The sequence below is a fragment of the Nicotiana tomentosiformis genome, chromosome 12 (genome assembly GCF_000390325.3).
Source record: "Nicotiana tomentosiformis chromosome 12, ASM39032v3, whole genome shotgun sequence".
Lineage (NCBI taxonomy): Eukaryota > Viridiplantae > Streptophyta > Magnoliopsida > Solanales > Solanaceae > Nicotiana > Nicotiana tomentosiformis.
Window position 1 is genome coordinate 32,855,836 of NC_090823.1, and position 17,297 is coordinate 32,873,132.

At 36.8% G+C, this 17,297-nt stretch overlaps 1 protein-coding gene across 1 annotated transcript; it reads right to left on the reverse strand.

Annotated features, from left to right (window-relative positions):
- Positions 1-1,222: 1,222 nt before the first annotated feature.
- On the reverse strand, positions 1,223-12,736 carry LOC104094139 (inositol 1,3,4-trisphosphate 5/6-kinase 4). The gene is made up of 13 exons (XM_009600008.3): positions 12,519-12,736; positions 11,461-11,496; positions 10,927-11,125; positions 10,394-10,414; positions 10,098-10,192; positions 7,540-7,608; positions 5,468-5,670; positions 4,626-4,779; positions 3,320-3,433; positions 2,990-3,052; positions 2,519-2,664; positions 2,298-2,442; positions 1,223-1,564 (listed from the first exon to the last, which is right to left on the reverse strand). The coding sequence occupies exons 1-13, from the start codon at positions 12,657-12,659 to the stop codon at positions 1,409-1,411; spliced, it is 1,542 nt and encodes a 513-aa protein (XP_009598303.1). The 5' UTR covers positions 12,660-12,736; the 3' UTR covers positions 1,223-1,408.
- Between the last annotated feature and the right edge of the window lie 4,561 nt (positions 12,737-17,297).

Genomic DNA, 17,297 nt, shown 5'->3' on the forward strand with positions numbered 1-17,297 from the left:
GAACAAAGTAGGAGATTAATCCTGATCAAGTTTAAATAGATATTTTAATCTCCTACTTTGTTCTTAATGTGAGATTGTTGAACCTTTACCTCCTAAGGCACTTAGTCGCTAGAAGAAGTAAGGTGAGAGATTGGGAAGTGGCTTTCGAGTGGAACCATGGAAGGGCCCTTAAGATGCACTAAAATTGTGAATAAATGTCACTAGCTTATGAACTTCAATGTATGGAGTGTGTGTAAAAAAAAAAAAAAGAGGAAATTGTTTGCAAGAAAGAGCAAACAAAAGTTTAAATAATGTAGAAAGACACACCTCGTAATCCTTCTCACTCGTGCTAGTGAAACCATTGAGGTGCTTGATGGAAAAGAGGGCTATGTTAGTTATGGTGTATGATAAGTGAATGGGTTGCGAAGCAATTGCGCTTGAATTGTGAGTGTAGTGTATTAAAGTGCTTAGGAGGGTTAGTCACTATTCCTAAATGTATCCTACCCGTCCCTTAGCCTACACTACAACCTTAAAGTCCTAATTGATCCTAGATTTAGCTAGCTTAGATTAGTAGAGATGTACACTATGGGCAAGCTTATGGTACGACCACGGGATGCACATGAATTCTTTGTGAGAGTGAGTGAATGTTGTTCAAATTGTGTGATGTCCTTAATTTATGTTCAATGACATATTTAAATATGTGGACTACTCTGATATTCACTCTTTTGCTTGTGGTGAGGACACTTGATCTCATGACGGATTGGTGATATCGTACACTTTCTTGTGTTGGGTGAGTGCGTGAGTTGCGGATGCAATTATTTCAACACCCCACAATACTATATCTATTTAATCCTGATCTTCCATCCTTGGATGTATATGTATCTACATAGATGTTTTCTGTATGATCCACTTAGCAGCCTCAAGTTGGAAGATGCAGAACCACACTCTTCAAACCCCAAGTACTACTATCTAAGCTCAATTTACACAAACATGAAAATAGGACAAAGTATGGCCTTTGGTAAAAACTTATCTGACCGTGTTTATATCGGAGCAAGAAATTACTTAACTACAATTAAGTGATAAATGTGTATATAAACGACATATATCTTATATTTAATGAATTGGTATAAACATTAAATACAAATGAAATTTTACCTGTGATGTTTTAGGAATCAAAAAGTGGCGGCTAAAAAAACAGAACATACCCCCCCCCCCCCCCCATATTAGAAAATTCAGACACCAATGGCTGAATTCATTATGGATTTATGGTGGCTTAATTCATTGAGACAGTGTATGCATACAGAAGAGAATGAAATAGGATTTCAAATCTACAGAATAAGTTACAGTTGTTACCATGTGAATAACAAAAGAAAAGTTGGTCATAAGCATCTGTTAGATGACATTTTTATTAGTGATGCTACTAAGAATATTACAACAGTATTGCTGCTTCTGTGCTCTTTTTTCCAGTCAGCTTTTCCTTTATGGCTTCCCAGAATGTGGGAATTGCAACCTCATCCGGAACTTCCTTAAATGATGGAAGGTAATTTACATCAACGATGACATGGTCACCAGTGCCTTCCTGGATCTGAAATTTCATTGAAAAATTATTTCACGAAATGTGCTGCTCGAGCAATATTCCCTTTAGATTACTTGCTTTTTAGTTATTTGGGGTCAACTTCTCAGCTTAGAAGCTGAGATTTTGGAACTTCTAGTTCAGACTGAAACCATTAACATGACTGTTTTTGGTATACGCAAATATATTTCTAAACCTTTTCTATGCTTTTCCTTTTTAACTTCTCTACCAGAAACAAATTTATCCCTACAGCACCAAGACTAATATGCATGCACCTACAAAACCGATCACAAAAGGGGCAACATAGGCGGAGGAGAGGGCCTGCTGATGGAGTTAAGTCTGTTTCTAGTATTCATTTATTTAACACTACATTGCTGATTGACAAGCACAAGTCCCTCTCTCCACTCTGGACAAACTGCAGAAAGAAAACACAACATAAGAGAAGAATTCATTGTACCTAGAGGTTGTCACTACTAAGAACTTCGGCAAAAGGATAGGGAAAAATCACGCATATGTGCTTATCCGCAATCACTGGGTGAACCTGCCTTATTTGACATCTCACCAGCGCAGCTCTAACGAGATCATGGCCTTCATTGACAGCTACTAATGGACATCTATTCTCCTAAAGCTGATCCTACTTTTCTTTTTAATATATTTATTTTTCCTCCCAGAAAAAGAAAAAGAAAACAAAAATTTAATCATATAGAACATATGTCGTAAGTGTAAGGAATATGGAAGTACTCACCACAACATCAAACCCAAATATGGTAAGGTCAAGCGCCCTTCTCAACCAATTTGCAGCATCAGTGACTAGCTCATGATCAATTCGTTTATTATCTTCATCTTGACTTTTTTGCTGATTGTCTTTGTCAACAGGCAGAGATTTTAAGCTGCGAAAATAGGTGTTCTTAAGAGGCATAGAAAGTGCTTATACAGCAGACTGGGGAATTTAAGGTGGTAACATACCTATCAAAAAGTAATGGCTTCAGTGCCTTTTCCTCAGCTAACTTTATCAAGATATCAGCATTAGGTGTAGACTTCTTAATTGCAAAGAAAATCTTCTTCCCTACAACGTAAAACTTGAACATAGTGGATGAATGATCCACATATTCCTGCAGTTACACTTGTCTTCATTCAGATGACAAATATGGAGATCCTTTCAACAATCATCACAGATGCAAACCAAAATGGACATGCAAATTAACCGTCCTTTGCAACAACATTATGTGCTTCCAAAACGCTCTCGCTAATCTAATTAACATCTGATACAATCAAGTGCTACCCTTGCCGCTTGCATATAAAGAGAGCAATATGGATGAGAAAATATGCAACACTTTTCACCAAGGCACTAACGCAGAATGTTGGAAGTTATATCAGTTCTTCCATTCAAGTGGCTGATTAAATGATAATGATCATTAGATATAGCCCGTTGCTTACCTGCACAATAGCTGGAAGAGGGACATTGAGGTCTTTGTAGCTGTCTGCTTTGAAGACAATGGCCTGTCCGTTAAGAATTCTAGATAAGATTATCATAAGAAAAATCACTTACCCAAAAAAAAGTTGCAAAATCAATCAACAATTCACAGGACAACAGAAAAAGAAAGCTTAGAGCTGAAGCATAGAATCCATAATAATTTCTTCATAAGCATCAAATGGAGGAATCCATAATACCAAACCTCTTACAGAGTATAAGTTCAGAATATAAATGTAGAGAGAGATAGAGGAAACACGGATATTAGTCAAGCTGGATTGAGAGTTCTCCATTACCATGCTGTGAGCGTCGGCAACTCCACAAGCAACTTGAGGTTTTACAATATTTGGAAGCGACAGTTTTGCATCGGCTAGCTTGTCTTCCAATTCGGGCTCACAAAAATCAACAACCTACCCAAAGAAGCACATATTAAATCAAATATCTAGCAAGTAGAGAAAACTAATGCTCTCATACCTACAGACTTATATGATAAATAATGAAATTATAGTGAACTACCATGAACTCGTGTTCCAGCATTTCCTTTTCGGTTTGGGTTCGAAGTTTGGTTTTAGAGCATTAAATCATGAGGCAAAAGGAGCTTCACATTAACAACCGCATAAGAAGATCCTAAACTTAAAGCTATATACTGCTATAGATAAAATCTTGAAATTTTTGTGTTAAATTAGATTTTCAACTTTAAATTTAACCTACCCGAGCTAAGCAGTGATAAGAACAGAACAAAGTGATTAACTTTATAGAAAAACAGTGAAAGCAGTGTTCCAAACCTAATGGTGACAGAAAAGAACATTGTCCCCTCAAACTGTGCACTCAAACAACCCAAGATAACTTATAGATGAATTATATTTCTCTGATTGCACCAAAATGCATCAGGGCGGACTTTAACTTGAAAGAAATTGGTCTTAATGAAAAAACAATAAAAACCCAAAATGATGCATAAGCATCTACATACTACAGGGTTGAATATCCAACAAATGAGTCATTAGACCAAAAGAACCCTGGCACACAATTCAATTACAATGATTCGTCTTAGCATAACATTTCTTTAGTTTCGGACTGGTTTTATTGTCAGGTAAGGCCCTATGATATTCATATCAACTACTGTGTTGTGTGAACAAATCCCATTGTAAAAACAATTTTATCGAACCATGCAAGTTCAATTTGGATGGTGCTTTCTTTTACAAGCGAAAGAGGCAACTGATTTTCTCATTCAAAAAGTGGGAAAAGCCTTAAACTGACTCCTGGACTAACCAAACTGATCCACTATTGTTATCTCCATTTAAATACTCCATCAGAAACTCTATAGCACCAACTCAAAACACATTTTTATAATAAGATCTGACAACTTTAGATGATGACTCATGGTCTGTGGTCATATATTCTGTTGGAATTGAAACCCCAAGATAAGGCCTTGCTTTACATAGTTTCTGAAAGGTAGGCTGCTGAATGAAGAAAATAAAGAAACAGATGAAGCAATTATGAAAGGTCAGTAAAGAAAAGATTAGGGATTGCTGTCTCAAAGATTTCACAGGACATTTTAAAGATAATGTAAGCATAACATGGGTAACACTTAGCAAAGAGGACCTTTAGAAAATGGGGACCCCTGATTTTACTGCAGCTTTTGCTATTAAGATTTTCCAAACCACCTAGAGTCTGCTGTATTTTCAACCGATCAAGAACAGGATAAATGTTGCTGAATGGGTCAATCACACAACAGTCAGGATGGCATCTGATGTACCTGAGCAGAAAATAATTGCAGAAGTTTTAGTGAAATTTAAACCAACTCACTGACATGAAACTCAAACAGAATTTTTTTAAAAAGTTCACAAACTTGCATCCAATTTACCAGAAATTATTTCAACACTCATTACCAGTTCAAGCTGAAAACAACATGGTGCAATGCATCTTTCAGATATATAGAAACATGCCAAAAACAATCACAAAAAAAACATGCAAAAATACTAAAGATGTCATTCGGCTGCTTGGGAAGAAAGTCATTTCCATCAAGAAAGTAGAATCCACAAACAGCATCCACAATTTGTTATCAACAAAAGAATCAATATCAAAGAGGCTATGAGAGAACGAACGAAAGCATTAAATATTTTTTATTGCTCCAAGTCATCCTCTGTAGGCTCCCTTGGATTTCCTTTAACAACTTAATGCTTCGACGTTTTGATTAAAGAGAGCTTAGTTGGGTAGATTTCCAATGTCTGGTATATAACTATGAAATTTATTTTGTTCAATCGTCAAATTAAAGGATGCTAAGACGAATCACAGAAAGAAATGACAAACATCATCGAGATTCTAATCAAGTAGTTGCAATAGAAGTTTGAAGATGAATAAAGGAGATATAGTAAAGATCTTCACCCTTTTTTTTATTCTGCAGTAAATTATTAACCAGTAATAAGTTAATAGCAGGAAGCTACCTTTGTAACTGTTCCATGCCCTCTGTATAAGTAACTTTGTTTTCAAAATCTGAAGAGCTGCTCATTTCAACAGCAATGATGTCATCAGTTGATTTATGTAGAATGCCGTCAACTTCTTTTAACTGCCATGACATAGGGAGCTCGTAGTTAAGGGCCACAAAAGTTAATCCGTCTGGTGTAGGATTTAAGGGGAATGCACCTCTCTGCAAAACATAATGCACATGTCAATTTCAAAATATAATATTGGGAGAAAAGCTTCACATAAGGATCCTTCCTTAGTCAAGTACAAAGCACCGGCTACATTCCATCATTTACACCAACTTAAAAAATCCTAATTGAAACCGGGTCATGGAGAAGACATGTACAAAGCATCAACTATTTGAGAAAACGCAAGAAGTTTGGATGCTTGACAACCATTTATGTGTAACTAGTCTTAGTGTCCGTGCGTTGCACGTGTTTATTGCATCAATAATAAAAAATTGTTGACAAACTATATTTTTATTATATAAATAATACTCCCTTCGTTCACTTTTGCTTGTCCACTATACTAAAAATACATTTTTACTTTTACTTGTCCACTTAATTAAATCAAGAGAAAGAATTTTTTTTTTTTTTTCCGATTTACACCCTTATCATTAACTACTCATTCCCCAAATCATTTTCCAATACTTTTGAAAAAGCTATCATTATTATGGATAAAATTGTGAATATATATACTTCATTTATTTTTTCTTAAAGGACGTGCAAAGTAAAAAATGGACAATTAAAAGTGAACGGAGAGAGTATTAATATCGTGTTTTAATCAAATTAAAATAGTTTCGATTAAAATTTTGAACTAAATATTAAATAATGTGTCGGTACAAGTTGCTTCGTATTTACACAAAATTGAAATTTTGGCACAAAAAAAAAGAGTTAGAGCTAATACTATTTAAAGAATAATATTTGACTTATAATGTTTTATAAGTTATTAGGTCTTCGTTGTTTCCTTCTTTTTTGGGGGGGTCTTCTTGATACGCTTTTTGCCTTCTATCTTTTCAACTTCAATTTTTGTTGCACCGACTTTTACAATATCGCGTAACTCCTATACAATTAAACGTCTTACAATCCGATGCCCTCCATTTATTGTATTAAGTTTGAAAAGAAAGAAATTTTACCCACACTTATATTTATAATAAAATTTATTGTTGTTAAAAAAAAGTCTAGGTAAAAGTAAGAAATATATATATAATGTATTGTAAAAGTTAAATGAAAAGATGATATAACTTTTTGAGAGATTAATTCTATATATATTTTTATTATCGCAACCAACCATATATCATGTAGTTTCAAAAAATGCAACATTATTACTCATGTTTATTATCTTTGATATCAAACACCTCATATATTGAAATATATCTAGAAAGTCATACGTAAATAAATTATTATCTCATTAACGGATATATTATAATGAACTTTTTTAACCTTGAATAATTTTAAACTCCTAAATATTATGACTTAAGACGTAGTTCAATTGAATTGAATTGAATTCTAATTAGTTAATTAAAAAAGTAACTATTTTTTTTCAACACTGAAAGAATAATTCTATACCTTTTCAGATTCTTATATTAGCTCATCCCAATTTTAAAATATTGAAGTGTAATTATGAAGGAAAATAAAAATATATTTCTTTATATTATTAAACTTTTCAATAATAAAAAAATAAAGAAAACAAAAATTAGTAAAGTAATAAGAATATGAGAGAAAATAATAGTTGAACTCCACAAAAAATGTGGCAAACTACAAGTTGCCGGCGAAATACTGCGAGCACCAAGCGCTTGAAAGGGAAAAAGAACAAAAATTTTGTTCTTTTAATTCAGTTTTTATCAAATAAGGAAATTAAGAATTTTTATAAGGTAAAATTTTAATTGATTTCAAAATCTAAATATTAGGAGAGTAGCTTAAATGACTATTGTCAAGTATGAACTTTCATTTTAAAGGGTAAAAAAGGCGAGCGACATTTCGCTAAGGGCCTTTGTGCTTTTAATATAGTATAGATAAGTAAATTCTCAACTCATTTTGCCACCAGAACTGACCTTGGCAAAATCTTCTTCACGAGAAGGCTTCATCAAGTAACCAACTGTCTTGACTTCCTTGCCCATTGCCTGCTTATTCCAAAAGCATAAAATAAGAAACCGTTAGAACACTCATCACTCTGTCAAACAATTCCTAAAGGTTACAAGTCTTTTTCTCCTGTATTTATCTATGACTTAAGAGTTTAGTATGGTTTAGATGGAATCAAAATGGTTCTAGAGTGCCTGCCAGTGAACAAATAAATAAAAGGAAATCTGTTCACCGAATATGTTTCTTATGCATCAGTAATGGCATTTTAATCAGCTGCAATTTCCCAATAAAGATTCTTGGTTACTTGAAACCTTTAGAAGATTAATCGTCACTCCGTCAAACAATTCCTAAGGGATACAAATTTATTTCTCCTGTATTTAACTGTAATTTAAGAGTTTAGTATGGTTCAGATGGAATTAAAATGGCTCTAGTGTGCCTGCCCGTGAATAAATAAATAAAAAGGAATCTGTTCACGAAATTTGTTTCTTATGCATCAGTAACAGCATTTTAATCGGCTGCGATTTCCCACTAAAGATTAATTTTTGATGCTTGCTTTGGATAGGATTCATCCAGCTGCAGCAGAAGCTATATTAACAACTTTTAGAAATCAAACTCTTTTAGAAATCAAACTCTTCCACATATCTGGACATATCCTCTTCCTCCAATTTGCATTCTTTCTACTCTAGACTAAGCATATATGAGGATCATACCAGGAATCAAAAGCCTCAGCAAAATCTGAAGCCATCTTTAAAAAGCCCCTCAAGTAATTGATCTGATGCCATAATGATCAGCAGTTAAGCTAATCATGAGCAACCAATTCATATGGAATTTAAGAGAACTGCAAAGGTAATGAATGGTGGTGATTTTTAGCAAATCTTGTGTTTATCCAAAGACATGCACCACCATTCTATAAATGCATCAAAACTTGGAGGGTCGTGGTCATCATGTACCCATGCGAATGAACCTACCAGCTCACCGTAAACACTAAATAATCACCATAGCCCAACCATCCAACCCAAAAACAGATGAAAAGAAAAAACTAAAACTGACACTAAAGTAATCAGCAACAAAATACATGGATCAAGTTAGACGTCCTTTCCAGACCAATAAACCACTGCATAACCTTCATTGACCACAATGAAAAGGAGAGGGAGGTAAGAATTTCATGCACTGATAGCTGCAGATATTGGGGAAAAGTGGAGATAGAAAGCAAAAGGATGCCCTGTTCGTCATGGTGGCAGAATCTGGCTCATATGTACACATAGTAGCACCAACTTTCTGAAAACAATTGGTGGATTAAATGGTCTAGCAAATGACATAATAGTATACTCCATGCTGAGAGCCAAGAGGGAAATACAACAGAGATTTGGCAACAAGGTGCAGCCCTTCGGAGAACAGTAACTGTAGCTAAGTACGATCTCCAAGAGAGAGGGTGAAGGACCGACATCATCATATCGCCATATGAGTGCGGATTATAGAGAAATATTATGGGGAAGGGGGTGGGGGTGTTTAGCAACAACACCATTTAAAGCATGAATTGGAAATAGCATAAGTTGGACTTTTTGTAAGCATACTTGGAGTAGTAACGACACCCTCAGTCATGTCCTTCCGACAATCTTTAGCATATTGAGCTAGAAAGCTATTGCAATCACTCCAGTACATCGGGCACAAAACAGTGGAACTTCTTTTATTTTTATGATCGTGGTATCCGGGCTAGCTTGCGCGCACCTCGACTAATTCCACGAGATACTTGCTACCTCCCACCAGCAACTGGTACCATGTCACTCTGTCTACCAAGGTTTGGACAGATGGGAAGATAACACCTAGTGCTTTTGCCTCCGCTGGGATTTGGACCTGAGACCTCATGGTTCTTAACTCATTTCGTTGACCACTAGGTCACACCCTTGGGTGATAGACATTGGAACTTTTCGAATTTAAGATTCTAGAGAAACTTATAGGATTGGGAGATATATGAGTTACAAATGTCATGGAATTACTATACAAGCAAAGCATTACACGCGGACCAGGGTGCCTAGAAATGAAATGGGAGGGGAAGCGAAATTAGTTCGATGAGATCCTTCTTCCACCAACGATTAAGGACAAAAGATACAATGTTCTCACACCCATCCGTGTAGATTCCCAGCACCGAAGAAGGGAAAATATTTCACTTGGCCAATAACAAGGGTTCTGCAAGGGCACCCATCTATACCCCCCCCCCCCCCCCACACACACACAAAAAAAAACTCACTTAAAGGATGCTGGTTAATTACAAAGGAAATTCTTTCTTAATCGAGGGAGTTCCTTTTCGTTAAGCGCATTGAACCAGGAGTGGACATTATCATCATCTGCAGAAAAATCCAGATTCTCTTTCATCATTAGATGGGTGCCAAATGCAAATGAGTACACAGTATTTCATCATTAGATGGGTGCCCTTCACTATGGTGAAGTTATTATGCAGTTTCTCAGCAAATCTTTGTTTAAGCAGTTTAAGGATGCCAAATGCAAATGAGTATACATTATTTCTTCTCACCTTCTTATTCAAACTGCAGATAGTCAGAGGCAATTCTTCAAGTTTGTTAATGAAAATCTTCCCTGGATTTTCAGTTCCAGGACTATATTCAACATCTGACATGAATGTAGAAATTTTAAGATTCAGAAGAAGATAACAATTTTACCACTTGAGAGAAGTCAACAAATTTCCTCAAAATGGCATTGCACCAGAAATTCACAAGCTAGAATGAAAGAGTTCCCTAGAGAATGAGAAGGAAAATCCCTGAATATGCTTGAAACTAATCGTCTGAAGGGAAGATAGTTGTAAGCTTATACCTGACACTTTTCCCGAAGATCCTGCAAAAATAGGTCAGGTGATGAGATGTTTGCAAGCACAGTATGTGAAAGAATGAGAACAAACTTTCCACCCACAGTTACTACAGCTATCAAACCTTCTGACAATAATTATCATACCCACTCACCTCAATCAAAAAAATCATGCATATGTTGGTAAAGATTAAAGAATTTAGTTCAGCAACGTAAGGGATTTTAACTTCTTCGAGATAAGTGCAGCCTTTGAGAGTTTTGGAACCTTTTCATGGAGAACAAATTTGAAATCCAATCTGAGCTTCAAAAGGAACATTTTAAGTGCTAGGGTTTGGAGGGAAAGACATTTGAAAGTAGGTTGCTTAAAAGCTAAAAACTATCCATCATTCAGTAACAATTATAGGAAACATCTTAAACTTTTTTCTCCGAAAACTTCATGTGCTTTCTTCTTAATTCTCTTTTCCCTTTTCTATAAGTTATCAGTGCATAGGTGGCTTATCAAAAAGAAAAAAGCACAAACTTTTCATTGCATTGGAACTCACGAAGAACGGTGAACAGCCAGTCAGAACTTATGAATGGGGAAATCTCCTCGTCCATGTAACTGGAAACTACATGCATATAACTTCCAGAATAGTCGCCCCATGCTAGTGAAACCTCACTTACAAAGTTGTCTATGGTTGTTGACTGAAAGACAAAACAATTGTAGGAATATACTCTTGCTTTTTCTTGGAGCAGGCGCACCTATAAAAAGTAGTTGTAACTGTTTGAGTTTCAATATTTCTGAAAAACAGTGCGCATAATTGCGCTAGTGCCACTTTATAAGGTGATCAAACTTGGGACTTGAGAACTTAAAGAAAACAAAGCTAGGACCAAATTTTGGAGTAAATGAAGAAATACAAGGAAAAGGATATAAAAGCTATTGATGAAGACATTTCAAACCACTTTGATAGGCAGGGAAAGTATGAGACAATAGGCATGCAAAGTGCAAACATTTCTTTGCACAAAACCATCTCAGTTAAAGAATATTGCACCAAAAAAAATACAAACAAAGCAATACAAAACAGAAAGGCCATCACCTTAGAAGCAGAAAGATCAGGTCCATAAGATATACCCTGCACAAATTGGGAAACATAACATTTCAGTCATACAATCAAACAATTCCTCCACTACCACAAATAATTAAAAGGAGAAAAACAATTCTCACAACCCACAAATCAATTATTTCAGCAATGCATCATTTTTCCATAAAAGAATCAACTTTACCCAATTCAGAATAACACAAAAGAACCAAAATGACAAAATTAGAGTGAACAGTGATTAGTATCAAGCTATTGTAAAGAAAGCACTCAGAAGGCATACAACGGTACAACCACAAAGAAGACAAATGAAAGTCTCCTTTTGGGCATGTAACTTCTGGCAACTATGTCTATGTGAGTTACACCTAGATAAGGAATGAGGGGTGGAAGAGATAACCCGAAAAGCAAAATGAATACATATGATTCATATAGTCCCAACTAATTTGATATTAAGACTTAGAGTGTGTTTGGTGTGGACGAGTCCAATTTTCCCATGTTCGGTTGACTTTAATATTTTGGAAAATATTTTCCTAAAAACTACATTTTTCTCTAATTTCTCGAAAATGACAAGAAACTCTACCATGCCATTTCCATCTGTTGGTTTCCACCCTCCTACTCCCACTCCCACTCCCGCTCGACCCACCGCACCACACTCTCACCCTCCACCCTCAACCTCACCCCCACCCGCCCCTACCACCAACCACCCCACACCCCACCCCACCCACCTCCAAAAGTTAGTTAATTTGTCACCTGGAAAATATTTTCTTCTTACTTCCTTCGTACCAAACACACCCTTAGTTGATTAATTGATCGATTGAATGGTTGCATGTGATCGCACCAATCAAAAATTTTAGTCCAACTATAATAACTGAACTGAATAAAGCATAATGCATACAGAAAATTCATAACACATCTAAATTTGTAATTATAAATTAATCATGATTTGTGACTTCGGACCAATCAAGAATGAATTTTGGGACTTCCACAATATATTGCAAGAATTTAAAAGAGAACAATAAAATGCAAAAAAAAAATTATATAGAGGAGTGTTTACATACAGTGAGGATTTTGGAGTATCGAAGCTTGCGAAGAACATAATCAGCTCCAGGCCCAAGAGAGACACTTCCATTTTCATCATCATTTTTATCGGCTGCCAACAGAACTGAAGCGTCCAGCACTATACCTTTCACCCCACACATTCTTCTCTCTCTCTCACAGAGTTTCTCTTCTAGTCTTCTGCTTTCTCCAAAGTTTGCTTTTGCTAGAACTGCGTGAGTTTAACGTTCGCCCAGCATAAAAGTGGAACTTTTCGGAGTTTTCTGTAAGTTGCAAATGTTTGGTTAGGTCCCCAAACTATTTTATCATGTCTATTACATCCTCGATGTTTTGTTCCTTTTAAAATGATCCTACTCATTGTACAAAGTTTGGCCAAGCTTTTGGGAGGCACTTTTTAGTAAACTAGTATCAGGGTATGCATTTTTGCACGTGTTGCCATATTAATGAATATAAAGTTTTTTAAAAATAATTTAAATATAACTAAATAATGTATATTTGACGTGCAATTGTCGTGCCATTTCTAGAGTATTTCTAGAACTTAATGTTGTCTTTAAGATTATAATGATGGTAGTAGTGAAAATTTATAGCTAATATAGTATTATTTAAATGTGCATTTACATTTTGTACGTAAATTCTATATATATAAGGTGTAATTGATTTAGAGGGTAAAGGAAATATTATTGTATACCTAGATAATCAAATTAATATAATATTCGGCAAAATATAACCACAACAATAAGACAATATTACTTCGGAATGGGGCACCATTTACGCTTTCCTTCGAGCTTGCATTTTAATTATTTTGACTCTTAATATTATAGTATAAGTGACTAGGGGTGTTCGTCGGTCGGTACGGTACGGTATTTAGATATTTCGGTTCGGTATTCGGTTTCTTAAAATGCTATACCAATACCGTACCTAATTAAATTCGGTATGGTTCGGTTTTTCTCCTTTCGATTTCGGTTTATTCGGTTCGGTAACTTCGGTTTATTCGGTTTGAATACTAACTAGTATGTAGAGTCAGAGACTGTAATATTCTTAATTAAAGTACTCAAAAGTACAAAACTAAAAATGTTTGTTGACAAAAGTTTTGTCCAAAACCAACAAATATCAACCAGAGAGAGAAAATTGTACATAAAGAAATAAATTTGATCATTAAAAATATCTTGTTACTTACTTAGAGTTAATTGATGAACTTAGAGAATAAAGAAAAATAAAATTTTAGATTTTTTATATTTATGTTATAATTAATAATATGTGTATTGTGCAATATAATATATATTTCGGTACGGTATCGATATTTCGGTATTTCATCTTAAAATACCAAATACCATACCTAATACCAATTTTTTTTAAAATTAAACCAAATACCATACCGAATACCAAAATATCGAATACCAAATACCAAAATTTTCGATTTCAGTACGGTAATTCGGTATTTACCAAATTTTACTCGTATGATGAATTTAGAAAACCTAAATCAGTTCTTTTGCTAATTAGTTAATTTAAATTCTTAATAATTTATTCTCAATATTAAAGAAATCAAGTTATTTTGTTGATTCAAGTTCTTAATATTAGTCCATCAATTTTTTTAAATATTTAAGCATAATTATAATTTTGTCTAATAAGAATCTTATTTTCAAAGAGTAAAATATTGATGAACATTTCAGTTTCGAATCGTTTAGTGGGATGGTTAACTTTTGCCAATCATCTCTCTCTTATTGTTAAATATTTTTTCTGTTATTTGTTCTAAATGTTGAATCTAATTTTTAAATATTTATTTACCCTAAAAAACGGATAACAATTAAATTTATATGTGATTTTAAGGATATGCGGATTAATTCAATACAAATGATAAATTGCGTTAGATTAAACAGATAAAGGACATAATAAATTATAAAACCAATTAAGGGGAGTGATTTCGGGCTCAGTAATAACTTTAATGAAATGCCTGCCTTCGATCCGGGCTCACGATAATAAAGAACAAATAAACAAAAGTAAGAACTATAAATAACAGAGAAAATAAGAGTATATTGTCTTGATATGCGTGTTACAATGATTCCTAATGAATAGTTAGACTCCCGTTTATATAGTCAAAATCTTCCGTTTTACTAATCACTAATTTTCTGTCGATATGTGCCGAGATTCAAGCTGTGACATCCGGCTAGGCACGAATATCACGACCCTTTGTTTGTCGTGCTCGATTATCAGGTAATGCTCTCCGAAGTTTTGGTGTTTCGCATCGGACCTGGGGGACATGGCCCCCATTCTTCTGAGGGCAGGTATTTTGCTCGGACCCCGACTTGAGGGGCTTCTTGCCCCGATTCTGGTTCTTTACAGGCATATCTCTACTCTGTTTACTTCATTGAGAACCGAGGCGCCCAAAGGCCTCGGTTTCACCTGTATACAAATAGTCCCATCGTTTCTCGGAGAGTAAGTTTAAAGAAACGACGAGAAACGACATATGCACTTCGATTCCTTTTTCAATACGTCGTGACAGAAATGACAAAGAATCCAAAATGTCCAGTCAATCGTGTCATTTTGACTCCAAACACGTGTCAGCCATCGGCATGTCATCCCTGAATGCGAAACGACGCGAAACCTCTATAAATACTTCCCCCCTTCGTTCATTTTTTACCTTTTGACCAAGCTTCTACCTTTGAGTCTTCAAGACATCACTACCCTTCTTCGTACTCTTATATTTTTACCTTTGTTCTTCAAGATTTCTCAGTAAGTTGCAAGTTTTTACCTAATTTTTACCCAAATCAGCGCACTTGACCTTTCACCTTTCCACCTTTCTTCATATTTCTCAAGCTTTTTCAAGATAATAAAACAATGGCAAAAACCTCCAAGTCTGTTCCCCAACAAGTCGCTTCTTCTTCCTCACAATCGTCCACTGAAATCGATGAGATCACTCCCGATGTGGTCTTTCTCGAGAGGTCCGCTCATGGCGCGACTACCGATGAACTGGTTACCGAGCCTTCCTTGAACATATTCGTCCCCGGGGGTTGCTTGGTTGTCGATGACTTTAAGGTTGAGAAACCCTCATCGGTGCAGGGCCGGTATGAAGGAGTATCAAGATATATATGCTCCATTAACGAAGACGCCCTCCCAGCGGTCCGAGAGGACTGCAACTGGGTGGGTAAGGACGTAGTATTCCCCGGGCCTGCGGACGCCATCACTACCCACGTGGAGGGGTACCTAAATATTTACACTTATCTCTTCACATTGGGCTCGGCGGACCCGATTATCTTAGATTTCTGTAAGAGGTACGAAGTGTGCCTCGGCCAAATCCACTCGTCGTTGTGGAGGATCGTGATCCTCCTTAGTTATTTCATGAATAAGACCGAGTTCCGTTGGTTCACATCGATCACCTACTCCGCCTATACAGTCCCCGAATATTCTGAGGGGGGACTAATAAAGCTCACACGCCGGGCCAGCTAAGCCTCATTCTTGAGCATCGATGAGGACTAAAATCGGGGCTGGTAGGGACGATTCGTTCGGGTGAAGACCGAAGAATTGGTTCCCCCGGAACTCATGCCATTCCCCGAGAAGTGGAACGCATCTCGTAAGTATAGTTTCCCTTTGAACACCATTTTACCTTCATCTTCTTTTTTCTCTCTGGTATTTGTGTTGGTGCAGTCGTCGCTCGGGTCACAAACGCCATCCCTCGGCTCAAGGAGTGGATCAAGGGCATTTGTTCATAGATACCTTATTCAAAGTGCAAATAGCACGAACTCTCGAGGGCCGTTGGGAGGCACGTTCTCATAGTAAGACCCTTTCTCGAATAGGTAACATCTGGTTCTCTCATTCGCATTGTATTAACCCTCTTTCCTTTATTTTTTCCTTTTCGGGTTTGCCAAAGACCATTGAGCTTAGGCCGGCAGTAGGGGACGAGGATCCGTCTGTTGACCCTTCCGCTTTGGGTAGCTCGAGGTTGCAGTAGGAGAAAAGAAGAAAAGGAATGCTCCGGACTCCCCGAACTCAGATAAGAAGAAACCAAAGAGAATGTTGGCTCGTAAGCCAAAGGAAAGTTCTTACTCTCGAGCACCCGACTCGGACTTGCTTTTTCGGCTCAGAGATGAGCCTGAGGAAGATGATATTTTTGTGCCCCGTGAGCCGACCTCCCCCAAAGAACAAGCAGTTGTTGAAGAGGAGATCCATGAAGCTGACCTCCCTCAGACCTGGAAGGTCGATGAGGAGACCGGGGCCGAGACTTTCCGGGATGCCGACCACGCCCCGAATGAGGCACCTGGTGTACTAGATATTTCAGGGTCACCTTTTTATACCAAGTCCATGCTCGAGGAGGCCCGAGCAGGGAAAAAGAGGTCTAACGAAGGTGCTCATGGCGTGGACGATCCCCTTCGTTCCTTCTTGATGGCGTGGACTCGTCCGTCTTGGATGACCTTTTCGTGTTGGGCGACCGGGAGGTGCCGAGAAAGGATCCGTCTTCTGAGGTCAGCGGGCTGAAGTCGAGCCCAAAGCTAATCAACCAGTTTCCTGCCCCGAGTATGGATCCCAGCCGTAAGAGGTCGATAATCATCACCGTCCCGTGAGGATGACCGGGTTCTTTCTGCTCTCGTGGGAGTAGCGAGCTACCTCTGTGCCGGTAACCGAATAAGACCAGGCGAAAATGAATGAGGTGGATGTGCCATGCCTGTTCAACGAAGCACAGCAGGCACTGAACTGGGTAAGGCATCATTACGCTCTTTCATCCTCTAACTTAGTTCATTTTCTCATGTCTTCTTCCATTTACCTTTTTGCAGGCCTCGGTACTCCAT

Excerpts from the sequence above, each read along its gene's own strand:
- LOC104094139 (XM_009600008.3), bottom strand. The coding sequence starts at position 12,659 with ATGTGTGGGGTGAAAGGTATAGTGCTGGACGCTTCAGTTCTGTTGGCA. Across the intron at positions 11,126-11,460 it reads CTGATCTTTCTGCTTCTAAG|GTGCGCCTGCTCCAAGAAAA; the intron begins GTGATGGCCTTT and ends TACTTTTTATAG. Across the intron at positions 1,565-2,297 it reads TATTTGGGTTTGATGTTGTG|ATCCAGGAAGGCACTGGTGA; the intron begins GTGAGTACTTCC and ends ATGAAATTTCAG.